This window comes from Chroicocephalus ridibundus, chromosome 3 (assembly GCF_963924245.1).
Source record: "Chroicocephalus ridibundus chromosome 3, bChrRid1.1, whole genome shotgun sequence".
Lineage (NCBI taxonomy): Eukaryota > Metazoa > Chordata > Aves > Charadriiformes > Laridae > Chroicocephalus > Chroicocephalus ridibundus.
In genome coordinates, this window is record NC_086286.1 from 96,946,448 (window position 1) to 96,973,311 (window position 26,864).

At 39.9% G+C, this 26,864-nt stretch overlaps 1 protein-coding gene across 1 annotated transcript in view; it reads left to right on the forward strand.

Annotated features, from left to right (window-relative positions):
- Positions 1-5,059: 5,059 nt before the first annotated feature.
- Positions 5,060-26,864, forward strand: part of LMBRD1 (LMBR1 domain containing 1) — an 83,683-nt gene continuing 61,878 nt past the window's right edge. Inside the window, exons 1-5 of the mRNA XM_063330248.1 lie at positions 5,060-5,233; positions 5,746-5,922; positions 16,311-16,371; positions 23,112-23,209; positions 24,174-24,241. Of these exons, the coding sequence (XP_063186318.1) occupies positions 5,060-5,233; positions 5,746-5,922; positions 16,311-16,371; positions 23,112-23,209; positions 24,174-24,241 (578 nt within the window). The remainder of the gene's footprint in view (positions 5,234-5,745; positions 5,923-16,310; positions 16,372-23,111; positions 23,210-24,173; positions 24,242-26,864) is intronic.

Consider the following 26,864-nt stretch of genomic DNA (forward strand, 5'->3'; position numbering starts at 1 on the left):
ACATACACATTAATAGTAATATACACAAAAAAATCTAAGAGGACATACACAATATAGTTATCATTTAACCCTAAACAGGCAGTAAGACATTATTCAGTGTGGTGTTTTCACAGTTTAAAAGGATAAAGGATTGATCTGCCACTTCAAGTAAACTTCATTTCTTTAAATCGTAAATATTTCAATTATTCACAAGTCAAGTTTTTCAGTGTCATTCACTGAAAAAGAAAGGTTATTTTGTAATAACTAGATATTGTTTGAGAAGAACTGTCTGCATTCACAAGCCTAAGGGCTCAACAGGAGATACTTACCCTTTTAGTACCTGCAGGGCTGTTTCATGTTCTGCTTCGACAACACTCAGACTATATGCATAAAGAGATGGGAAATGCCCTTCTGCCTTTAATTCCCTTCATCCTGAAGAGTGTCTGTTAAAAAAATATTAACATAGCAAAACCACTGAGGACTTGTGCATTCACTCAGTAGAACTCTTTCTGAAGTCTCTTAGTTTCCACTACAGAGAGCTCTTAGGTTCTGAAATTAATTTTCAAAGAACATATCACTGGACCACAGAATAATTCAGGCTGGAAGGGGCCCCAGGAAATCATCTACTTCAGAGCACAGTCAGCTATCACTTGAAACCAGGTTGCTCAGGGCGTTATTACCCCAATGGGTTTGAAAACAGTCAAGAATGTGCAACCTCTCCAGACAACCTGTTCCACAGCTGAACTGTCTGCACAGTGAAAAAGTTCCCTTACACCAAGTCTGACATGCACTTGTTTCAGTTTATGTCTGTTGTCCCTCCTCCTCCCACCATGGGGAAGTGCCAGGCTCCATCCTTCCAATGGCCTCCCTGCAGGCACTGGCAGACTGCTGTTCGGTCACCTCAAAACATTGCTTGGTTGCCTCATTACTTGGCTCCCGAGTGCCAACACTCACATGCGCCTTGCAGCAAACAGAACCAAGCACCAGCATCTCCGGCTCCAAGGCTCCCTTCCCTACTGTATCTGTTTTCCCCTTTGTGAAAAGCCCGGCCAAAATCCCACACCTGTCTATAACTTAGCTCATAAGCACTGTCACATGCTGCTGCTGCCTGTGCTATTCTCAAAGCAAGAGAAAACCAGACACAGCTGACAGCCTCTCCTTGGCAACCCTCAAGCCCTCTGCTGCTCTTCTCATTAGACTATAAGCCCACCTGGATTGCCATAAACTGCCTTTCACTCAGCTCACCACAGCCACCACACACACCTGCCTGCTCACATCAAATGAAAACCCAGCACAAGCACCTGCCTCTCCAGAATGAGCCTCCCAAACACCACCACTTCTCCACTAGGAGGCTCTTTCTTCCTAGGCTACAAGCTCACCTGAAAACTGCATCCATGATGAACCATCCAAGCAGCTTGTGAATGCTCCTGCATTTTGCTTCTGCCTGCATTGCCATCATAGTAAGTTAACACATGGCACAGGTGCCCCTGCAGGCAACAGTTTCCTCTACTAGCCAACACACCTCCTGTGAGGTTTACAAGCTCTCCAGAACTTCCTCAACACCGTTATCATTTGGTTCACAAAAGCTACCACACACTAGTGCCCTCCACATTGGCCTGACAACAAACAGAAATACAGCATGTGTCCACTGGTCTGTGGGAAAGCTTCCAACTATTCTATCCCCCCAAACTCAGGTCCCTTCTTGCAAAGCTGCAAGCCCATCTGAACCCTTGCCACAACCAATTATCACAAATATAGCTTGAGAATGCCATCACAACAGTCCCAAAGTAAACTGAATCCCAGCAAAGATGTCAGCCACTTCATGGCAAGGCTGTTCCACCACACACACCACCAGGTACCTTCTCCCAAGAGAACAAGTCCATCTGAGTGCTCACCTCAGATGCCCTGGATACTGCTCACAAGCACCACTACACACTGCCGTCTCATATATAGCCCTTATAATAAGTTAAGGCTTAGTAAAGGCAAAAACTAGTCTGGGGTAAGGCTCTCACAGCTGCTTCACCATCAGATCCCTCCTCTCAAGGCTATGAGCCAATGAGAAGTCCCACCTCTCACCGGAAGTGAACATGCTCATGAACAGCGATTTCATGAGCACTACTGCCACTACAAGCTCCTGGCATCCACGCTAGCCTCACAGCAACTGGAAGCTCACCACTCCAGGGCCAAGCTCCCCCTGCCCCAAATGGTCTCTTCTCACAAGGCTACAGAACAGCCTGAATCTCAACAACCTCTCTCTTGGCTCATGGGTGCTTTCGCTGAGACTCAAAAAGGCCAAGTACCAGGTCTTTGTGGTGGTTTGGGCTGGTTGGACAATGATAAGACAACAGATCCTCTCCCCTACCTCTTGCTCTAAGGAAAGGAAAAAGGGAGATAAAGAGATGTATGAGTTTAGAAAAAAATAAACAACTTTAATGACATATTAGTAATAAAATAAAAAGGAAATAATAAAATAGATACAGTATATATATAAACACCCACAAAACATATTAAGCTCCCAAGGAGATGTCACTGGCAGGCACTGGGGAAGTTCCAGACTAGACTCAGTGACAAATGGGAACTGAAACACACTGACCCAGATCAAAAGGCAGATGAGCTGATGGGGCCCTCCTCAGATATCAGGCATCACAGAAAGTAAACCACAGGCAAAGATCTGAAGAGGAACCAACGTAACCCCTTCCCTCCCTCAGCTTTTATACTGAGCATGGCAGCTGGGCTGGAACACCCGATTGGTCAGTTTGGGTCACCTGACCTGTCCCCACCTCCCCACAGGGTAAACACCCGAGTCAGCTGACCCTGGTTGCCACAGCAACATGTGTACGAGCCTCCGCTGAACAGAAGGTTGGCTGTCCTCTGCCCCAAACCAGGGGAGGCCTGCACTTGGGTCATAGCAATGCACAGGCTTAGGGAAGAGCAGCTGGAGAGCTGCCTGACGGAAAAGTACCTTGGGGTGTTGGTCGACAGCTGGCTGAATATGAGCCAGCAGTGTGCCCAGGTGGCCAAGAAGGCCAACAGCACCCTGGGCTGTATCAGAAATATTGTGGCCAGCAGGACTAGGGAAACGATTGTGCCCCTGTACTCGGCACTGGTGAGGCCTCACCTCAAGTGCTGTGTCCAGCTTTAGGCCCCTCACTACAAAAAAGACATTGAGGTGCTGGAGCAGGTCCAGAGAAGGGCAGTGAAGCTGGTGAGGGGTCTGGAGAACAAGTCTTATGAGGAGCGGCTGAGGGAACTGGGGTTGTCCAGCCTGGAGAAAAGGAGGCTGAGGGGAGACCTTATCGCTCTCTACAGCTGCCTGAAAGGAGGGTGTAGCCAGGTGGGGGCCAGTCTCTTCTCCCAAGTAACAAGCGATAGGATGAAAGAAAACAGCCTCAAGTTGTAGCAGGGTAGTTTTAGACTGGATATTAGGAAAAAATTCCTTCACCGAAAGGGTTGTCAAGCATTGGAACAGGCTGCCAGGGAAGTGTGGAATAATTACTAAATTGGCCAAGAATACAAAAATACAGCATTGTTCACACGTTAAGGAAAGTCATAAAATCAAGAGGCTTCTGAGGTAGAATACAGCCGCAGCTGGCACACGAAGAATGCCACATCTGTGATTCCCTGTACAAGGTTGTTTGCGAAACTACACGAGGGATGGAACGGAACGCGCTTGTTCCGTGGCCTTCCCTTGTGACGAATAGCAGATATGGGGACGAGATGGTACTACGGAACTGATAAGTGGCCTACACGCTACCCAAGCCAACATTTCGTCAAATGTTGATGAAATGCTGTCCTTTGTGCGAACTTTGCTCACCACAATGCACCAAAACACACCTCCATCCCGGAGGCTATCCGCCCCCGAGGTGTGAACACTCCTCCTTGAATACATTAATCATAATAAAAGTACATATGACTAAAGTCGCTCAAACTCCACTTTGAAGATAAAAAAAATAATATAAAAATAGCCCAAGAGAGAGGGGATGTCAGGGAAGACACCATCGCGAAGAATTCCACCGCTGATTTCCGGGATCAGTCGACGGGCTGAGCCTTTCTTCCCCCCTCATAGGGACGCCTTTGGGTAAGACTTCAATTACACCGAGCGCTTTCTTGGGGACTTCGAAATTTCTGTAGAGACTCTCTACCCTACATTTATAGCCAGGCTGTATCGTTTATAATTTTGTCGCGCATTTGTATACTTAACAATATCCTTATTTGCACGTGCTTTGCAGACAGTGTATTTATCACCGGCAATCCTAAAGAACCTGTATATCTGTTGTTTAAATAAACTGCACTGTTTAAGTAGCTAGTCGTTTCGCTTTCTCACTGAACGCGACCAAAACTTGAGAGAGGCCGTGCTAGTTCAGGAGCACGACTAGACTGAAGGCGCAGCCCGCTATTAGTGTATCCAAATCGCAATAGTTTAATACATATTAAACGCGATTGGACTGATAGTGCTGAATTGGGCATCACTCAGAATTTAAACCTAGCCGCACCTAGCCTCCCACCTCGGTGAGGAGTGTTAGAACGCAAGGGGGTTTATTTTCTGCCAAAACCGCTTGGCCCCGTTTCACGCAACAGGAAGTGGTTGGATACCCATCCCTGGAGGTATTTAAAAGATGGGTAGACGTAGCACTTAGGGACATGGTTTAGCGGTGGACTTGGCAGTGTTATGTTTATGGTTGGACTCGATGATCTTAAAGGTCCTTTCTAAGCTAAATGATTCTACGCTCCATGATTTGCTCTGGAAACATGGCAAAGGCACCTGCTGCTGCAGTATGAGAACGCGGCGGCTGCTGCACGCTGTCTAAAGGACAAGGAATTGCTGTGGCTTCCTCAAACCGTAGCGCTGAGCTCACGCGCGACACCACACCCCGCGCCAGCAGCGATGCAGGGCGCTATTTTAGGCAGTTTCACAGAGAAGCGCGACAGCCAAAAATTTGGTTGTCGATTTTGTCCCGGGAGCGGGAGGGGGTCCCAGCAGCGCGCGGCTGCCGCCTCTCTGGCCCCCGCGCGGGAGCCCCGGGCTACCAGCCCCTCGCTGCTGCGCCGACAGCGGGACCTGCCAGCGGCGATCGAAAGCATGACGTCACGCCCGGCAGTCACAAGGCACGGTCGCCATGGTGACGCGATGCCCGCCCCCTTAAAAGTCCCCGCCTCAGCAGGGGCGGGCATGCTGTTGCTGACGGAAGCGAAGATGGCGGCGGCCGTTTCCGAGCTGTTGACGGGATGGTGCCTCTTCGGCCTGGCGCTGCTGGTGAGCGGCGGCTGCCCCAGGCACACGCATCTTCCCCTCAGTGGGGCCGGTAGCACTCTCGCCTTTCCCTCCCCTTGCCCTGGCCGCTTCTCCTCCTTCCTTGGCCCCTCGCAGCTTGCTCGGCCTCCTCGCTGGGCCCATGCCCCCTTCAGCCTGCCCCGGCAGCTCCTGCTGGTGTCTCGGCGATGGTGGTGGTGGTGCCGGTGCCGCCGCAGGGCACATTGGGGCCCGGAGCTGAGGCTGTGGGGCTGCCCTGCCCTCCTGCCTGGGCGTTCAGCCCTGCTCGTCAGCCTTTTACCCTGTTTATCGTGTGTGAGGGCTGCTGCTGTTGTTGCTCAAGCTGTTGTTAGCGAAGGTGCAAAGTGTGTGCGGTGAGTGTGCAACTAGTGCTTGGGGCTCAGGTAGAGTGTGTTGATGCTATCCCAGCCCCCAATACAGGGTCTTAACTTCAGTACCTGCTGTCTAACATCCTTATTATGCAACTCATAACTATCTTTCCCTGTGTATTTTAGGCTATTCTGGTTTTCTGCTGGGTTTACGTGCGCAAGTATCAGAGTCGACGGGAAAGTGAAGTGATTTCTACCATAACAGCCATCTTCGCGTTGGCAGTTGCTCTTATCTCATCAGCACTACTACCAGTGGACATTTTCTTGGTTTCATATATGAAAAATCAAAATGGTACATTTAAGGTATGTATATTTTCAGTGTTAACTGCCTTATCAAAAAAAGCACTTGTGTTGAAACAGGGTGTTTGTTCTTGGTTTGTCAAAGTGTTTAAAACCAATGTAAATGTCTGTTGTAGTGCCTTAGTTTTTTGGAAAGCTGGGAACTAGTACTGTGAATACAACACTGAGCTCTCCTTGTTATTTTAACTGGTTTTCTATTACTTTTTTCAAGTTACTAATTCTATTTCTTATTTTCAGTATTCTGCTAATTTCCAAACACTCATTCCTTCTATTGTGCAAAAAGAAGTGCATATACTATTCTGAAGATATAAATAAATCTCTTACATGTTGCTTTTTCGTACATCATAATGGGGAATTTGTTGCCCCTTAGTTCAAAAACAGCCTGTTTGCTGTTTAAGATTACTTTGGTTATCTTTTCTGCCAGCATTCTTATATTCTGTTACTGAGACATTAAGACTTATAAAGATTTACTGTGTTAATCTATGTATAATGTGGAGCCTGAGTTAATAAGCACCTCTTTAAAGAGAGAAAACTGGTAAAACCCTTGGGGGAAGGGAATATGGTAGTATCTCTTCTTGGCTGATACCACCCTAACTGAACTACTGTTTTAATACTCTTTTTGTGTACAACTGTAGGGGACTGCTGTGCAAAATGAGTTCTTGATGAGATGAGCACTCACTGTAGTCTGCTCTAAGCATTACTTTAAGTAAGAGTTCTTCCCAATACTTAAAGCATTGGCCTCTTTATACTTGGGTAAAAAGGATCCTTGAAGGTACTGACTCAGTGTCTCTGTGAGGACACTACCATTAAAACCAGGTCAAACTGGAGCATATTAATAATTTGAATAACTTGGTCTGAAGCCTATCTGGATCTATAGTACAAAAGATAATCCTGAAACAAATGAGAGAGTGAACAGATGGTAAATGCCTAGACTTGAAGACTATATTCCCTTCCAGACCTACTTCCAAAGGAAAACAAAGGTCCTGCCAGATCCTTGATAGTGCTTCAGAACTAGCTTGCAGCTAATACAGTGCCTTTTGTGTGGTGCTCATGTAAATGCAAGTGATAAGAGGCCTTAAGAATTGAGCTGTGATGTGATTTTTTTTTTGTTGTGTTTATTGCTCAGCGGTAATACAGAAAAAATTAAGCTATTCTTCAATGTTATTGTTAAAAGCTTGTGTCTTCAGACCTTGTTTGTTCAGAATTAAAATGGATATAGAAGAGACTTTTCTATGTAATGATACCAGCAGCTCAATGAGAATAATGCTGAGTATTAGAAATATATTGAGCTGACTAGCTAGAGAAATAACAATGATATAACTAGGCCCAGCTGAAAAAATGCATATCTGCTGGGGACTAAGTAGAATTTCCTGTTGCAAAGGAGACCTATTTTGTTTATGTATGCATTCCCTGATTTGAGAAACAAACCTGTGAGGAGAATAGGAGGCCAGATGTAGTTGTGCAGTCACTAAGTCCTATTTAAGGAAGTATAATTAATAGAAGGGTAATTACTGTACTTAAAATACTGTTTTTCTTGAATTAGATTTCTTTAGTAATGGCCACATGCTGTGATATGATGGGCTAGGTAGATTCTGTTTAAAAATTATACCTGAAAGCAAGCTTGTGGTAAAGCTTTTATTTCTTTAAAGTATCTTTGCCTGTTCTTCTGAGTCTTCTAGGTCCTGCCTAGTTCCTAATGTTTGTAGATCCTGCTGATGGCCTGTTGAGATAAAATTGCTCCGTACTGCCATGCAAAAGAATTCTTCCTTCTCTTTTAGAGCTTATCTGAATAAGTTTCTAGGTTTGTAGCAGTGACATGAGAACTTCTGATATTAATACATTTGATCCAACATAAGTGTTGAAGTTGTGATAAATATTAATGTGGCTTCCCTGATAAAGCTGAGTGGACCTAAAGTCAGTCAGAACACACAAGTCTATGCATAAACACTCAGCTTTATTGATTTGTTAATTTCAGTTTCAGAGTAATGTCAAGTTAGGAGGTTGACAGTATCTTAATATGAGATCTTCATGAATGGTTAAAACTTAACACTGTCCCAGGTAACATTTGCCTCCTATTTGCTACTGCTTCACATGTAGGACAAACTGTATTGGGCTCAGAATATTTCCAAGAGACTACTGTCCTTCCTCTGGACCATTCTCTCAAACCCAGCACCTCCAAGGTCCTATAGCTGATGCTGGGGTCTGAAGGGCTATAACTCTGGCAACAATCCTTTGCTTTGGATGGCCAAAGTGAGAAGAATTCACTAGATTCTTCTCAGTGCATTTTTGAGGTGCATCCAGGTAGCAGATGTCGATGATATTCTCTGTAGATGAATCATTAGTTCATCAAAAAACCCTTCCAACTGGATGATTTTGGAACTTACGCCAAAAGAGTAGTGGCAGTTATCCAGATCCTAGGTGAACAGTTTCTTTTGCTGTACATGCTCTTTTCTTCTACCTCCCAACTGTAATTCCCAGTATCAGTGTTAGAGATGAATCACAGAATGGTTTGGGTTGGAAGGGACCTTAAAGGTCATCTAGTCCAACTCCCCTGCAATGAGTAGGGACATCTCAAACTAGATTGGGTTGCTCAAAGCCCCATCCAACCTGACCTTGAATGTTTCCAGGGATGGGGCATCTGTTGCCTCTCTGGGCATCCTGTTCCAGTGTTCTACCACCCTCATTTTAAAAAACTTCTTCCTTCTATCTAGTCTAAATCAACCCTCTTTTAGTTTAAAGCAATTACCCCTTGTCTTGTTGCTACAGGCTCTGCTGAAAAGTTTGTCCCCATGTTTCCTGTAGGCCCCCTTTAAGTACTGGAAGGCTGCAATAAGGTCTCCCCAGAGCTTTCTGTTCTTCAGGCTGAACAACCCCAACTCACTCAGCCTGTCCTCATAGGAAAAAGTCAGGGATGCTCAGCATACGAGGAAGAGATACTAAATGTGGAATTCCAGTTCATTTTTAATATATCTGAGCCTACTATCAACTTGTAGATATTCTTGAGGCTTTTCTGTGAACAAACTTGCAGCAAACTGAGGGAGCAGCATGTGATACTAATAGCAGAGCTTAAATTGAAGACATAGTCTTGATGGTTCAGAGTTCTCATTGTGAACTGTGTGTTCAGTGGCAAGTGAAGGTATGTCTCCTGGCTACAAGGATTGGCTTGCTTGTCTAAAGTGTAGTACCCAGGCAGATTACCCTTATCTGAATGATGCTGATTTCTGGATGAATTCACTTAAAACAGTGTTGTGTAGCCTTTTTCCATAATGTGTTCCAAGGTGTTTTCCTTGAAAAGGGCCAGATACTATACCTTGGTCAGCCTTTGTTAACTTTGAGGTTTTGTCCATTGTCCAGGGCTGTTAATGTACTGTTTATACATCTTTTAACTAAGATAGCTGTTGTTCACTATAAACAAGTGGCTTGTGGCATTTGGTACCTGTTGGTGTGTCTCACTGTTTTGTGAGACTTATCAAATATTATCTTGAAGCTTTTATAGCAGGTAAATTGAGCAGTTCTGGTATTAGTAGTAGTTGTTCAGTCCTTTAGGAAAGGAGCGGTGGTGCATGGACTTGGGTGATCATTATTCCTATGTACAATAGAATTCATTGCAGCAACACCTTTTCTGGAGGCTGGGATTACTTTGATTCATAGTGCTGTTAAGTAGGAAAGCAGGCTTTTGGCTCTAGTATTAATCAAAAGAACTTGAATATTACCTTGTAAGAGAAGTCCTCATAATATTCTCCAGCACCACTTTTGTCTTGAAGGTTTTTGCTGTTTGCATTGACAGTGCTTTAGTTTGTGCCATGGACTTCAAATACATCCAGTTGGATCTGATCTGTTTGATATGAAACCTTGTTTGATGTATAACAAGCACTTAGAAACAGAAAACTTCACCCTAGCATATAGACTTAAGATTGCTGCTGGAACCCAAGACCTCTGGGTCTGACCTACAGGTCTCATAAATATTTAAAACCTATCTGATGCTGTCTTGCAGCAGGAAGACTGCTTGAAACAAGGACATTATCATCTCCATGCTGCCTCTTTTATTCTATTGTTGATGCAGCAGAAGGCAGGGGAGGTGATGAGAAATTTTCTTTTTTTGAAATGTATGGATTCTTGCTACTATGTGAAGTTAAAAGCCAGTGGTGTTTCTTTCATTCTGGTTAGACTGAACACCTCAGAAACCTTGAGTGTCTGCCTGAGCTGTTAAAAGCCAGTTGTCTCCTTAATGATTCAAGAAGTGACATCTGTTTAATGAGGGTCTCTTTGCAGGCCATTCTATTAAGATTATTTTTTTTTTTTTACATCTTGGGGGAAACTCATTGTGTAGCAGCTCAGAGCATAGAACCACTAGAAATGTCAGATTTTTTATTCTAGAAAGGTGTTAACTGAGAAATCATTATTAACTGAGACCATGCTTCCTGTTCTGAGTATGAATTATAGTTGTGAAGTAACAATACTTGGCCAAGAAATTTTTCGTGGTAGCCAGATGTGGCTGAGATATGCATGTTTCTGGATGTTACTATCCATCTAGCAGTCAAAATCCTGGCTCTATTGCATTTTGGAGGTAACGGGCTGGTGGATCTGGGACCTGGATATGACATTTCTTTATATCTAAGCATGCTATGACCTACTCTTGGTTGGCCAAGCTTTGGGAGAGGCTAATCATCAGAATGACAGCTTCATCTACGTTTGAAACATCACAGGTACTGAAACCTGTAATGTTACACCACTTTAAGCTCTGTTAAGGTACATTTGTAGAGAATGGGAGCTATCTTCACTAGGTACTTGTGAAATTCTTGCAGGGTCCAGCAGTGACAGTAGAAATGTCCCCTTTAACAGGGACAAAAGTAGAAAATTCATGTTCATTCCATTACCAAAAACTGGGGAAGGTCAAAAATGTCAGGTTAGCTTATACTGTTTTCATTTGGGGAAGTTATCCGTACAGTTTGAATAGCTGAAATACATTAACTGTTCAGTCGAAATATATTAATGCAAGTTACTAACTGGACACAATTTCTGGGAGAAGGAAGACTCCACTCAATGATTACTGGGGAAGCAAGTAACTAATTTTCATAACTAATTTTCTATGAATGTAACAATTAAATGAATCTCTTGAGGGAACTTTGCTTTGCTTTTAGCATTTAGGTAAACTGGAAGTGTCTTACACTGCTTTTTTTGGTATCCTTATTTATGTAGCAACATCTTAACTAATCTATTTACTTTCTAACTTGTAACTGTATTAAGGAATACTTAAGTGTAATAGCTTAAAATAGTCCATCATACTCATTGCAGGTATCCTTGCAATTTGTTGATTCCCTTATCTATCAAAGCAATATTGGTGTTATGGGTATTTTAAAGGTAATACGATGTATGCTTGCTAAACTGCGAGGAATGAAGGATAGCAGAACAGTACCTGAATTCTGCAGATGTTAAGAGAATTTGTGGTTATGTTTTCACATCTTAAAGTGCTGTTGAAAGCAGTAATGAATTCTCACCTTCCTAATCTATTGTGCTGCTAAGGTATTTGCTGTATATATTGTGAACTTGAGGCACAATGGATGGAGAAGAAACCAGACTAGATCTAGGGGCTGTCCAGATGAGCTCTCAACTGAGTCCTCAATGTGCTGGTCTGGTGAATTCATATGCCTATCAACTTGATATATTAACACTGCTGCTGAGAATGTCAGAGCTCTGACACTCACTAGGTAGCAGTGCTTCTTGCTTTTGACAGGACAGAGCTGCTGTCACTAGCTTTTGAAATGGCTCAGATGAACTGGTTACTGCTTTGAGTTGTTGATGGTGTGTGCATATGGATAACTTGCTAGTAAGAGTATGGGGCTTCAGCAGCTGACTGAAAGCTGATGTAATAGATATGATATAGTATTAAATTGGTTTGCATTACAGCTTCTTGTGCAGAGTGGTGCAAAGTTTGTAAGTTCAGGCACATGTACACAATGGTGAAATGCTCATGTCTTTGCCTCTTTGTATCTTTTAATGTAAGATAACATCTCAATATTTTAATAAGCGGTAATGTATGTTTCCTAATACATTATTCTAGTCCTGTATACAACTTGAGCAACAAAATGAAAAGCAATTACAATGTTTTAAAGTTCTACATCTGTATCCTGTTGTAAATGCTTTTCTGGAGTTGGAGGAGAGGCAGTTTTCTGGCAGTTAGGACCTGTTGTATTTCAATTACTAGCTACCTTATTCTGCAAAGTGGCTGTCCCACTTAAACTTTGGGTCTTACTGTTGCTTTTCTTGCTTATTCCTGGTTGGTGTGGGTTTTGATTGTCTCCATAGGAGAACTTTTTCAAATGCTTACTTGTAAGTAAATAGTGCTACCTGTTCAGTTCAGTCTTTTTTTTTTTCCCCTTTGGCATAATTTAAGTAATGAATTTCCTTAATTTTTAACACCAGGCAATTTAAACACTTTAATATTCCACGTGCGTATGAACTTATTACTAGTAAATTCTTACGATCAATTTTTTTGTGGTGTATTCTCATGCAAATGTCTAGAAATTTTTCAGCTGAAATGTTGTTGGGCTTGAGCCTGACAGGCTTCTAAGATTGGGTTTACTATGTACCTGACAGACAATTTAAGGTGTTGTTTCTCTCCCTTCTGCTAAAATATTTTTCACCCTTTCTTTTTGCTGATTAGGTGACAAAATGCAAGTATGCTTTTCTACTCAAATTCCAGTTGAATGATAATCTAATTTTGGACAGTGAACTTTAAAAGCTTGATGTAAAGTGGCCTACTGGAAGCCTTAATACAGTGACATGAAGGAATGTGGTGCTGATGCTCTGAGATAGAGAAATGAAGTGTTTATGGTATGTCATCAAGCCCATATTCCATGAGAGTTTAGGCAGCTCCAAGAGAACTGATAAAGCAAATATTAAACTTTAAGTTTTATCATGTTCGGCCTTTAAGGAGTATGCCCACTTACATAGCTCATATGCTCCACATTAGTGCATGCGTCTGAACAACAACTGAAAAGGCTTGAGTTTACCGGTTTGAAAAAAGCCTACACATAGAAATTGGAAGGAGCTTTGACAGTACTGGATCTTTCCTTTTCTCACCAATTCATTTATGTTCATGTGTCTCAAATCATTAGCTTCTGAAGAATTTTGCTTCTGGGTAACTACTTTCTTGAATTTTCACTATGCATACAGTGGATCCCACAAGACTAGAACAATTCTAGAATATATTTAAGCTATACAGGCAGGCTTGGACCTCTGGATTCAATCCCTGAGTTTGGCTGCCAGTGATCATGTTACAAAACATTTAGCTTCCTTAAAACATTAGTCCCTCTCAAGGAGAAGAAAAAAGGGATGAGGGCAAGAACTTGACTTAAGCCTTCTGGTTTGGTGCAATTACTCATGTAGCTAGAGTTTTATTTTCACTTCCATTCTCTGAACAGTGTCCCAGGACGTAGTAATGTGTTCTGAAAAAAGATCAACTTTTGCTCTTGTTCAAATAAGTGTTATCAATGCTGTTACATTTGGAATGTAGTAGGATGTAAATCCTAGCACTCATGGATGGGTCTTCTGCAGCTCTGTTGTAAGATTTGAAATATATTACTCTACTAATTTCTGTTAAGAATTATGGCTTCTTGATCAGCATGTGCCTTTTTGGATAGTAACTTCAGGAAAACAATCTGTCCTTTGGTATTATGTAAAGTGCTTCAGTGCTTAGGCCAGAAACTCAAGCCTGGCATACAGTTTAGTATCTAAGCTCTGTTAGCGTGCCTAGTATTAAGTAATCCAATAACTTCTTTCTAATACCTGGTTTAGGGTACTACTTTCTGCCAACTTGACTATTCATGTAATTCAGATCTTGGTCAAACTAAAAAGTAAAGGCTCATTCTTCTGAAAATGGAGATGATGACTTAAACTGGGTGGATAAGTAATAAAAATAAATGTTTGTAAGCTACAACTGAGCATAACAAAAAAAGCTGTTTGCCATTCTTATGTCTAAGTACTGTTGCATCTGCATATATAAATTTTACTCATAGCTATTCTGTGATAGAGTTGCTGTGGGCATTGGCGTGTACTGTGTCCAGCTCTGTGGCCCACAGTACAAGAAAGACATGGAGCTGTTAGAGCACAGCCACAAAAGTGGTCAGAGGGCTGGAGCACCTCTACTATGAAGTAGTCTGAGAGAGTTTGGGGTTTTTCAGTCTGGAAAACAGAAGTCTCTGGGGAGACCTTATTGCATCCTTTCAGTGCTTAAAGGGGGCTTATAAGAAAGATGGAGAAATGCTTTTGAACAGGGCCTATAGTGACAGGACAAGAGGCAACAGTTTTAACCTGAAAGAGGGTAGATTTAGATTGGATATCAGGAAAAAAATTTTTATGGCAAGGGTGGTGAGATAGTGAAACAGGTTTCACAGAGGAGTTGTGGATGCCCTATCCCTGGAAACATTCAAGGCCAGGCTGGATGGGGCTTTGAGCAGCCAGGTCTAGTGGAAGGTGCCCCTGCTTGTGGCTGGGGGGGTTGGACTAGATAACCTTCAAAGGTCCCTCTCAACCCAAACCATTCTATGATGATCTTAAGAGACCCTGTTATAAATATACAGTGGGAATTAGCACAACACACTTGGGAGCTTCCAAAACTACTCAATGTTGTTTCTGGTTTGTAAAATCTTCCCTTCATAGGATTGTCCTATGCTTATTCCAGTATGCCCAGTTACTGGCACCTTTGCTAGCACTCTGTAGCCAGTAGCTTTTTAGCAGTAGCATTTTTTACATCTATCTCTATGTATTTGTGCTCTTTAATGAGGGATTCTCTTGTAGTGTTGCCAAGTACAGTGGTAACAGGAAGTGAAGTGCTGTAGAGATTCTCAGAAGAATATGGGTCTTTATATACTAGTCATACCTAGACTTACATGCTTGAAAAACAGATGTCTGATATCTTAGAAAAGGGCATCTGTACAGAATTTGTTTTTCTGCCTAGTTCAAAGTCCTAACAAAGCAGATTCTGCTTATCAAATTTGACTCTGCCCTTTCTATTGAGTTGCATCTAGAAAACATTTTTAGCTTGATTATTTAACTTTTCTTTCTAGAAGGTGTCCCCAAACTCTAGTTTGTGGTGCTGTTTCTGTGACTGAAATTCAGTAATGTGGGTATCAGCCTCAAGTGGGATTTTGGGGGCTGCTCTCTTTTCCCCAGTGTCAGCCTTACTGATATAAAACTAGTGCTTTTTTTGATTGAGAGGTATTGACTTCAAAATGAGTGCATCCTTGAATTGATTGGGTCCCTCCATTAATGCTTTGTACATGTAAATGTGTTAATTATGACATTAAATTGAATACATCCAACTACTGGGCCAGGCAACTCATAGATCTTAGTTGTCTATAGTCTTTTCTAATGTACCACACTGTTTCCAAGCCTATCATATGTTGGGTTTTGTAGAAAACTCATTCTGAGGACAGCTTGGTCCCTTCAATGCTGTAACTTAAAGCTTGGTGTCCACTGCATTGCTCAGAAAAAAAGGGCTAGAACTGCAAATAACCATATCTCCAGTTGTCTTTTACAAAACATTTTGAAAAACTGTTCAGATTCAGCTTCAGACTCAGTAGCTGCACTGTCTGACATGTAGAAAACAAATCCATTTCATAAAATAGTGTCACTTAAGTAGAGAACAAAAGTAAATGTACTAAATTGTTAGCTGCTAAAAATGATATTCACTAATAAACTTATTTCAGTTGTGCATTGACCACATAGTGTATGGTAACTAAGGATTCTTAATCTGGGGGAAAAAAGAGAACTTTGAGCATGAGGCTAACAGCCAAAGTGAGCATAAATAGTGGGATACTACTGAAGTGTCTGTCCCCTGAAATGCAGCACATTCCTTAGTTATCTTTGGATGAATTAGAATCATAGAATGTGTTGGGTTGGAAGGGACCTTTAAAGGTCATCTAGTCCAACCCCCCTGCAGTAAGCAGGGACATCTTTAACTAGATCAGGTTGCTCAGAACCTCATCAAGCCTGGCCTTGAATGTCTCCAGGGATGGGGCCTCCACCTCTCTGGGCAACCTGTTCCAGTGTCTCACCACCCTCACTGTAAAGAACTTCTTCCTAATGTCTAATCTAAACCTACCCTGCTGTAGTTTAAAACCATTGCTCCTTGTCCTATTGCTACATGCCCTTGCAAACAGCCCTTCCCCAGCTTTCTTGTAGGCTTCCTTATTATAGAATTAACTCTATTATTATTATAGTATTAGCTCCAACTTAAATTCCAGCCCTTAAAATAGGCAGTCTGGGTGCTTAATTCTTTTCCTTAGGCATTTGATATGAGCAATTTTTTCATTTCTACAAGAATTCTATTGAATTAAGTGTTTTTTTGTTTCATTTTGATGTTAAATGTTTCTATCCCTTATTACTAGGAATGGGCTGATGCTAATGTTTCAAGACAAATTGAAGATACTGTGCTTTATGGATACTACAGTAAGTATTTTTAATGTCTAATTTTTTCAATTAATAGGACCTTTAAGTGAATGCTTGAAGTTTTTTAGGGGTCATTCTGGATTATCCCTTTTTGGTTAAACATTAATCTTACACTTAGTGCCCTTCAGTGATTTTTTTTATGTTCAAGAGCCCTTGAAAAATGCTAATATACTGAAGGTGAATCCATGAGAAGGGTGATGTCATATAATCTACTGTTAACACGTTTCCTGTGTGTGTATTTAGGAGTCCACTAAGGGAAACACATGGCTTTGCTGTAACTTTTAGGGTACTTAATGTATGCAGCAGTGTGAAACTTGCCTACTGTGTATAAGGTTTGTGCAAATGTGAGTGTAACACTTGTGTTTTAAGTGTTTAGATTCAGCAGTTACCATATGCAAAGGAAGAGCTACTGGAAATGAGCATAAAGGAGCTGGTTCACAAGTGGTAATCCTAAACAAAACTGAAGCAAAAAAATAACTGGAACAAAATCTAATAAAATAACTGTTCACCAAACCTCTGTAGTTTTAGATCAGTTTATTTTAGTTGTCCTTATGAAAAGCTCTAATACTTATGAATATATATATGTAAAAGGTAGCTGTAGAAGAGTGATGCTTATTATTGTTTGAATGAAATGCCTGCCTTGGTCAATGATGCAAACTCAGAGATACTTGCCTTGCTTTTGATTGTGTTTCCTAGGACTTGAAGTTTTTTTTTTTTTCTTGGAAGGCTATGGATTGGCTCTTATGAATATATTTTTTAGATTGGGAAATAATTGATTTTAAAATTTTTTCTTGTTAAGTTACAGAATACTTATTGCCTGCCTGTGATAGCGACAAACTGTAATGTGCAGTTTTATGCTGAGTGAAGCCGAAAGCCAAAAGTAGTAATAAACTATTTTCAAAAGGGAACTTTTTAAATACTACTTTATCTTCTACAAAAATTCTTCACTATAGAAGAGTGGAGTTGCCTTTGTATTTGCTTTCTACTCTTGTTAGATTGCTTAGACTGCTAACAGCCCAAGCATTTCCCAACTCCTAATGTGGAACAGTCTTCACACTCTTCTGTGGACCATTTCCTATAGATGTGTGAGACTGATGGATGAATTTCTGTAAGATGTTTTGGGCCGAGTCTTTTTTTTTTTTTTAAAGCAAGATGTCTCTTGGTAAATCCTGAAATTATTTTTGGAGTAGATTTGAGCTTAAACCTGAAAAACTGCTTTTGGTTTTGGCCTATGTGGACAGGTCTACTTGAAATACTGTAGGACTAATGCTTTATTTCATAGCTTATCCTCCAGATGGTGGTAGAGACTTAAAGATGGTTGTAAAAGTATTTTTTCTTTTGTGATCTGAATTTGAGGAATTGATGCATATTTCTGTAACTAGAGCTACACTGAAGTGAGCAGTAATAGGTAACTTATTTTTCAGAAGTCTCCATCATTCCTATATAAAAACACAACTTAATGCCTTTCCTGCATCATTAGGTCTAGTCTCCTGCTGCTGTTTCACAGCATAGTGACATGAAAGCTGAGAAGGAATAAGTTAAACAACTCTTGTAGTCTTGTAATGCTATTTCATTTTTTCTACTATCCTCTTACAAAAGTATTTGGTTTTGGTCTGGTTTCTTTTTTAAATAAACAGGATGAGCAGAACTGAAATCTCCTTTTGTCCTTAAGGACATGAATACTAGTACCTTCATATATCTGATGGAAATGCAGTGATAACCATATATCTTACTTGTCTCCTGTAGCTATATTGGCAACTTATAGTATGAATAATTGATACACTTGGATCATGGCCCTTCAATCCAAGTCACTTCTAATTGTAGCAAGAATTTGGAGGCTGTGGTTTAACTGATATTTCAGAAGATTAAGGATTGCTTTGCTACCTGTATTGCAATTTACTGAGAAAGTTATTAGTCCCCGCAAACAATGTTCTTTCTCATACCCAGCTGGTTTCTTGGCTAGACTGATATAAAAGTACAATGACTTGGTACTGGTAGAATGATAAAGGAGGTAACTTTCATAATGAAGCTTGAAATATCTGTATTTTGAAGTGGAACTTCAGTTGCCTAAAAGCTTTATTTAGGAAACCAGTCTATGGATTGCTTTGAAGCCATAGTGGCTTAATGTGTTAACTTTCATAAAACCAACTGTAGCAGAATGTATCTGCCAGTGCTTGAGTGATTGAAGAATGATCAGTGGTTAGCAGATGTTCTAAAATAGCATGTCAGCTTGTGTTCGGAAGGAAAACCCCTTTTCAGAGAGGGTTATAATTGGAAACAGTGCAATGGCAGTTTCCTCTGTACCACAAAGAATGAGGCTGAAACAATTGACAGTAACCTGGGGCTGTGCTCTGTAGCTCTTCTTCCTCTAGTAGGCAAATCCTACCTGTTGGAGTCAGCTTGATGTTCAGTCTTCTTTGGTAAAGTTTGTGAATGGTGAAAGGATGCCATCGGCAGATCCTGGTCCACCTGTGAGGTAGACTGAGAACTTGATCTCCATGTGTTAAGTGTCTCTCAACTATAGTTTGGCAAGGAGTGTCTGCTAAACTCTACAGGCATTTCTTTGGATGTGCTTTAAAGTCTGTGCTAAACTTGTGATTTTTCCATACCTATTTTCTTAAGTCAACAATAGTTATTGTATGGTGGTTCCTAAGTTAAAAAAGTTCTTGAGGAAGAATTTATCCAAAATAATACTTGGTATAACTTGGATGACTTTTGCATGGAGTTTTGTCTGCTTACTGCAAGTGCTTGATACCAAGTCATTGACACAAGGATTTTGGCTTCTACAAGTTTGTAGGCACAAGTCAAATGCAGCCACATGTTTTCATGGTCTGTTCTTAGGAGAAGACATGCTAAATACTGTGGAAGACTTGCATAGCTGAACTTGACAAATATTGTGGAGTTATGTCTATAGAAACACTCTCCTAATAAGTGCGATTTTTTTTAAGAAATCTGTCAGAACATAAATTAAGTCTGCTATTGTATTGACACTTACTGTGGTGAACTGCTTTAACTGTCTTGCTTCAAACAAGTGTGGTGATGACTAAAATCCACTACTGTTTTATATTTCTTAATTTTCACTGGGGAAAACAAGATGTCTGTTCTTGCTGTCTTGATGAAAAATTGTTTTAAGAAATCTTTTATTAGATGTGAGAATAATATATTTGGGAAGAAACACTCATCTTAAGTTTTCTGAAATAGCTTGTGGCTTCTCAGCAGAAGTGAGGGAATAAGTAACAAAACATTGTTTTAAGCAGCTTAGTAGTATTGATGTTATGGACTGCACTAGTATATGGTACCATCTGTAAGAGCAGAAGTTTTATGTAATGGGAGAGACTTCTGATCATGTAATAATCCTGGCCCTCCTTTAGTCTCTCAATGGGATTTGAGGGGCTATATTGATCTTGATACTTTGCTTGAAATCTTCCCAGTTCTTGAAGATATTTTGATTCCTTCTACTGACTGCAGTTCTTTGTTGTTCCTAGTTGCCCTTGCATACTACTACGAGGAAAAAACAAGTCAAAATGCAATGAAGGGACCATTGCTATAATTTTCTTGAAGACTACTATCAGGCTTAACTCTCTCATAGTTCAGGTGTCTTTCTATTGATATGGTGCAAAACAGCAGAAAATGAGTCATTTTGACTTGAGTTAAGAACTGCTCTCTGAGAAACATCTGCAAGGACTCCTTGGTAGGGTTTGTTTGTTTTAAAGAAGATTGCTTAGACTCTGTGGCAAGAACCACTGTTGTACTGGCTGTACAGTGAAGCACTTCTCCACGGTAGCGTTTCAAGCTTCTGATACGACCCAGAAATATGTTTTGAAACAAAAGTTGGACCTCTGAACCAGAGTAAAGAGCAGTCCCTGATGTAAAAGTAAAGTCCATAGAAGTGCAATAATGAAAGTTGAGACAGCCTGTCATGCCACAGGGGAGTTAGGGGGGAGTATCTTTGTCATTTGGTTGACTAGCTGTTTGCTGCTGCAAGACCTTTGAGCTTGAAGATTAGCTTTCCAGGGAATAAACAGCCCTTTTAGTGGGCAGAACAGCAGGCAACTAGATGCTTGCCCTTGGGTAACTAACTTGTATGAGCTGATGAAAGGTGCTGCTCTTCCTTTTTCATAAGTTCTGAAAAATAAAACTCAAAAACCAAATGATCAATCTATTGTCTTGTTGGTAGAACTTCAAATCTTTTAGTTTCCCTTGTAGTATAATAGGAAGAACAATGTTTTACTACTTTATCTATGAGCTATAAATTTAATTCAGTTCTAACTAAAAAATTTTTACTGGCAATCTTAAGTCTTCACCTGACGGATGAGCAAAAAGGTCAGTCTTGGAATGATTTTACTTGGGAAAAGCAAATGCAAAGCTACTCTTAAGTTAGTTTTTTTTGTGTTACAGTCCTATAAAATTACTGTGGTAACAAGGTTTTCCAACAGAGTAAATAGCAGAGCTGTTGCAATGGTAAGTGTAATGGAGTTTATGCTACCACATGTAAATAAAGTTACCCTCAAGTTGTGATATTAAATCTTGTCTTGAAATGCATTGAAAGCCCATAACTTCTAGAGAGCACATTTAGGGTGAACTTGAGGACTAAGTGTCATCAGAGCAATTCAACAAAAACAGTTCAGTTAAGTGTAGCTGATTGTCGGTAGCCATTGAGAATAGTCTTCTGCTAATATACTGTAGCAGATAAGAAAAGCTTGGGCAGCTGGACATTAGTATGAAGGATTACAGGTAAGTCTCAGGAAACAGTTTTCAGAAAGGAAAGGATTTATAGTTTTACAATACAATGATAAAACATGTTACGTAAAACAAATTCAAGATGCAGATTAGCTGTGTAGTCAGTAACTGAACACCAGCAGTTTAAACTAAAAAAACCTAAATCTAGTGCCAGCAGCCTGAGCTGGCCTCTTAAAATTGAATTAAATTACTGCAGCAACAACATTTAGACAGTACCAATGTTTGATTGGTACAGTAGTAAATGGTAGCTTTATTTCATACAGTTCATAGATATTCTCTTGGTTTTGACTCTTCCTTTATACCCTTGGAAGAAATATGGATCAGTGTCGTTATCTAATGAGCTATGCGTGTACCTCATAAGTAAGGTATGCTGAAGTTAATAAAGTAAACCTTGGAAGCGAGAATGTTTTCTATGCTTGCAGTGACCTCTATGGGCTGATTATTCTGATCTTCAATTAATGATGCATGTAACTTGCCTTATATACTGGCACAGTGCCATGTGCATTTAGGGCTACACTAAAAGTTAGATTAGAGAGGCTTGATTTCTGAAAACATTGACAATACTGAAGCAGTTTTGAGTACTGCTCTAGAAGGTCTAAGAATGGTGCATTTCAGAGTTTGAAGTTTTAAGGTATGAGCCTGAATTTTATGCTCTTGGAAAATGTGAGAAAGCTTATGAACTAATGGAGAACTTGTTTTCTTTGTTACACTACCTATTAGCTCAGCACTTTAAACAGTAAATACCTCTAACACCTTGAAATATTTTTCCAAAGGATGCATTCTGTTTAGAAATAATTTCTCATTCATATTTAGGTTCTAGGTGTTGATACTTTTTTGGCTCCTATACCCCCTTCAGTAAAAATGTGGAGGTAGACTTCCGTGAAGCACATGGATACTGTAAGGAGTGTGCTAGCCAACATAAGAGGCTGTAAACTTAAGTTAGGGATTGATTATATTGGTTAGTGGTGCAAATTAGTTATGCAAAATAAGGTAAATATTAAAAATAGCCAAAGAACACAGGATTTGTGTGGTCCTGGATATCTTTACTCACCCACTCAAAGGAGTGATTTTGTGCTTACACAAGCAGTCTTGGTTGTGTGGTACTTCTAACATTTTGTTTTGAGGGCTTGGTTAACTCTTCTAGGATACTTTTCTTGTGGGCTGCAAACACTGCAATGTACTGCTTGACAGCTTTTAGTTTCCTAATAGACTTCTGAAAGGTTCATGGTATAAGGTATTTTGAAGTACTGAAGGATTTTACTAAATGTCCTAAAAAGCATGTAACCTCTTACAATAGAGAGCTGAAGATTATATTTGAAATTCTTGATACTTGTGAAGACTTGTGTGTTAGTTTAACCCTTTGCTTTTGTTAAACTAGCTGGTTTAAAGTCTCTTAAGACCACCTGTGCATCAAAGTAATATGATAGTGTGACTGGTTCAATTTAGTGACTGTTCAGGTAACTGGCTGTTGCAATCTCCAATTAGTCCCTCTTTTTAAAAAAGGGATGGTAAGCGATGATACTATAATCTTCTCTTTTGTGATTTGAGGTCATCAATAATAGAACTATGCCTTCTATCTATAATGTACTCTTCAAATTTGTTATATTTTCTGTATATACCTTTTCTGTGAAGCACTTCTCTTATTAAGTGGCATAGCTTGCTTTTATTTGCTATTCTGTAGGCTGCTTCATCCCCAGTGTGCTAGTGCTGTGTGTCACCTGCATGCAGATGGTTACATTTAGTCTTCTTATCATTGCTGAATTGAAGGTGTAGCTGAAATCCTTTGTCTGAAAGGGTTAACTCTAGAAGTCCTTTAGAGTTCACAAAACAGTAATAGTTCACATGCTGCCTAGTAAATTTTACTAAACTTTTCAATGCTTGAAATCATTAAGAGCTAGAATGAGAGGAAACTAATGTTTGCTTCTTTCATTTGAATTACTATGCAGTAAATGAAGCACCAATGTAACTGTCTCTTCACTTAATTAAATTCTTTCTTGTAGCTTTGTATTCCATCATCCTGTTCTGCGTCTTCCTGTGGATTCCCTTTGTCTATTTCTATTATGAGGAAAAGGAAGAAGATGATGGCAACACATGCTCAGTAAGTTCACTCTAGCAAATGCACTGAGTAGTGAATAGACAAATGAATACAGGCAAGAATGATTGCTTAAATTGAATACTACAATGTAAATAGCATTTCTAAGTCTATTACTACAGTTCCTTTAAAATACTGAGGCAGCTCTTAATAACAGTTTGACATAGTCTAAGCACTGTGGTCTCACATGAAATGAAACTTTACTGGGATAAGTAATTAAAATCTGTATTGCTATGAATTCTTTAAGCTTCCTACAAATTCCTCTGAGCCTGATTCCATATACAGGAAGTTAAAACTACTTACATGAGATTTTCCTTAGAGTTAAAAACATGTATGAACAGGTTTTAAAGATGGGAAGATTATACTGATTCTGAGATAGAAACTAAATTTGAGTACCTTCCTTCTTGTAGCTTTTGCATCTTTTCTTGAAGTAGGCAGTAGTAATTTACCTGAAGCTAGCACTTGATTATTTTTGTAATGCACTGAAGATTTTTAACATGCACAACACTCCAGGGACTACAATAAATGCATGCCAGTAAGGTTCTACCTTCTCAAATGAAAATATTTTTCTTAAAGAATCTTCTAGTCATTGATCATGATCATTTTCCTCTCTAGTCAGTTGTGACCTCAACATGACAAAAAAGAATTCTAATCATAGCCACAATATAAAGCATTGGTAATAAGAATTTTCTTTGAGTGCAGTTGCACGGAATGAGTGTACCCTGGCTTCTGGACACAGCTGCTGAAGTGCATAGTTTGATGGAAGTGTAATTCAGTGTCATTGTTTATAGCTCTCAAGCCATGAGACTCTTCAAGAATTGTATTTCTGACTTGTATCTAAAATTACTCATGTTTTCTGTGGAGGTTTTTTGTAGAACACCTGTTATGCTAAGTATACTCTGCTGTAACTTGTGCAAATCCCTTTGGATTTATTTTATGTTAATATATTAACATTCTCTTTAACATACAGCAGGTTAAAACTGCACTCAAGTATACTCTGGGATTCATCACAATTTGTGCCATTCTTCTCTTAATTGGGTAAGTATTTATGTATTGAACATTAACAGGGGATATACTAAATAGAACCCCAAAAGAGAACTTCTTGCTGTGCAAGATTAAAAAGGTGGATCATGATGTACTCAATCTATATAATGAATATCTAGTTAATCCCTAACAGGGCTTAAATATCCTGAGAATAAGGTACTTGAAAAGTAGGAGTTTTACTAGAAGCTAGACTGTCTTTTCTTAATTGTGGAGGTACCTGTGCTTCCCAGTTCTGCCTGTTTGTCCGTTGAGGACATGATGGCCATGACATTTACTTATAACTGTGTTGATATCGCTGCGTACAACAGGGACTAAAATATTTGTGCTCTTCCTGCTTTCTGCCTCTGTCAAATGCTTTCATGGACATCCCAGAACAACTTTTAGGAATCTGAGTATGTGCTTAGTACTTTCCTAAATGGAAGTGTTGTGTGAAGGATGTAAGTATAGTGTGGGGTTATGCTTACTTGGCCCCTGTATGATAAAGGTTTTGCTGGCATCTGTGTGAAAGGCAGACATTACTGAAGTGGGTACCTTGTTTGCAGCAAGTGCTATTACTCTGACTCAAATTGAATTTGTAATGCTGCTTGAAGATTACCATTAAGCATGACATGCACACCAATATCAAATGGTTCTAATGTGTGCTGTGTCATAAGCTTTTTAGCATTTTGACTGCAGCAGTAAAGTAGATAAAACTTACAAAATGTGTGCTAAAATTGTCCATATCAAAGTACTAGAGTGTAAAGTAGAAACTAGAGTGAAATTAATGCTTCTAATTGTATACTACTTTATTGAAATATTGTTTCTAGTTTTGATAAATGCTTAAGGTCCATTTTTAAGTCTATTGTCCTTTCAATTAAAAGTGACACATTTGCTATTATGAGACACTAAAGGAGTTTGAGTTAGCTTAGTCATGGTCTAGAAATATTACTAAAGCTTCTGACAAAAGCTGTTTCTCTGTTGGCTCGCGTGATAGGCATACATGTATATACTCTATAATATATCCAGTTTAGAAATTTTTGCAGTATCTTCAGTAGATGTCAGCTGAATTTCCAGTAGCTGTAAGCACGCTTATTCCTCTCTTCCAGTAAGATGGAACTTGGTTCTTAATTTCCTAATTGTCCTCTGTGCTATTAGGTTTTCTCTTTAAAGTCTTCACAACCTGTAAATGACAGCAGCTTCCATGATCCCTTTTGTTACTTTGCCATGTGACAGTGAGACTGACTTGCAAACCAGACAGCTGTAGTGCTTGAGCTGAGGCTAAGTTCATTGCTGAACAGTGGCTTTTCCATAGGATTTGAAACTCACTGATCTAAATAGCAGGAGTATCTGCTGCAGGGATGCAGGACTCCTTTAGATACTGATAGGGATTTTAGTATTTCTGGATTCTAATCGGAACAATTCTTTTGCTATTATATGTATGAGGCTGCTTGCTTTCTTTTAAGATGGTAATAATTAAATAGCAACAGCACCCTAATGCCTTTGTAATGGAAAAGCACCTGTGGAATGGAAAAGCACCCTTGCTACTTAAGATGTTGCTGCAGAAGTATATAATTCTTGTTTGTCCCTCTAAGGGAAGCAACAAGACTGAGCAGTGCGGTTCAGAAAGCAAATGAGGTAACTGCTGAAGAAAAATGTGAACTTTAGTTCTAGTGTAGTTATATTTATATATATTTAAAAAAAAAGCATGGTCTAAATGCTTATGTACATACTTGTTATGGAGAAGTTATTTGTCTTAGTCAACTGTCTGCATAAGAAGGGCAAACAGCAGCCTCAAGTCCCCCTGTGATAGGAATGAGATAAAACAGTGTTGGAGCTGAAGACTCTACAGGAGGGGCTCAACTGAATGTGGTCGTACAGACCAGTCTTGCAGTACTGCCTATACCTGGCAGTAGCAACTAGTGGTCAGGTTCAGAGCAACATTAAAACAGACTGGAATTTTATGTACTGAATTTAATGTTAGGAGACTAGGCTTAATGAAATAGAATAGTCATGCACACAGGTTACAAGAGCAAGAGGGGCTGGAATAGCTGTTAGATTCCTAGCAAATAGTCTGTCATCTTTGTGTGCTCACATGGCTAGTGTCTCATATCAAGACAACCTCTGTTCTGATTGAGTTAGCAAGTAATCTGTATAATTTAAACAGGTCAATAAATAGCTTGGCTCCTTTAAAGACAGGTCTACACAAGAAGTCCCTACCTCTTTCCTGGTAGCAGTTCTCAAAGAAACCATAAAAGCTAGGTTAAGCTTGAAGCTTATAAATATTTTATTCTTACCTGGATGTTTGCCTTGCTCCATTAGATATCTATTTGACTATTTTGGGAAACAATATCTGTTTAGTGACAATGATTTTGGAGCTTTTTTCTAAGTTGATAACGCATCTCAATGAGCAGGATTCTGTTGTCTAAATTGTTAGCAGGAGATTGTTTATACCTCTTATTAATCTAAATTGTTTATACTTCTTACTCTAGCTGTCTGTTACAAAGTCTCTTGCTCTGGCAAAAATGTATGTGTCTGTAATAGCATTTAAATACCCTGCACACAAATAACTTGATGCAGAGTATCATTAAAAACAAAGTATAGGACAAACTTATACTAGGATACTCAGAACTAATATTTA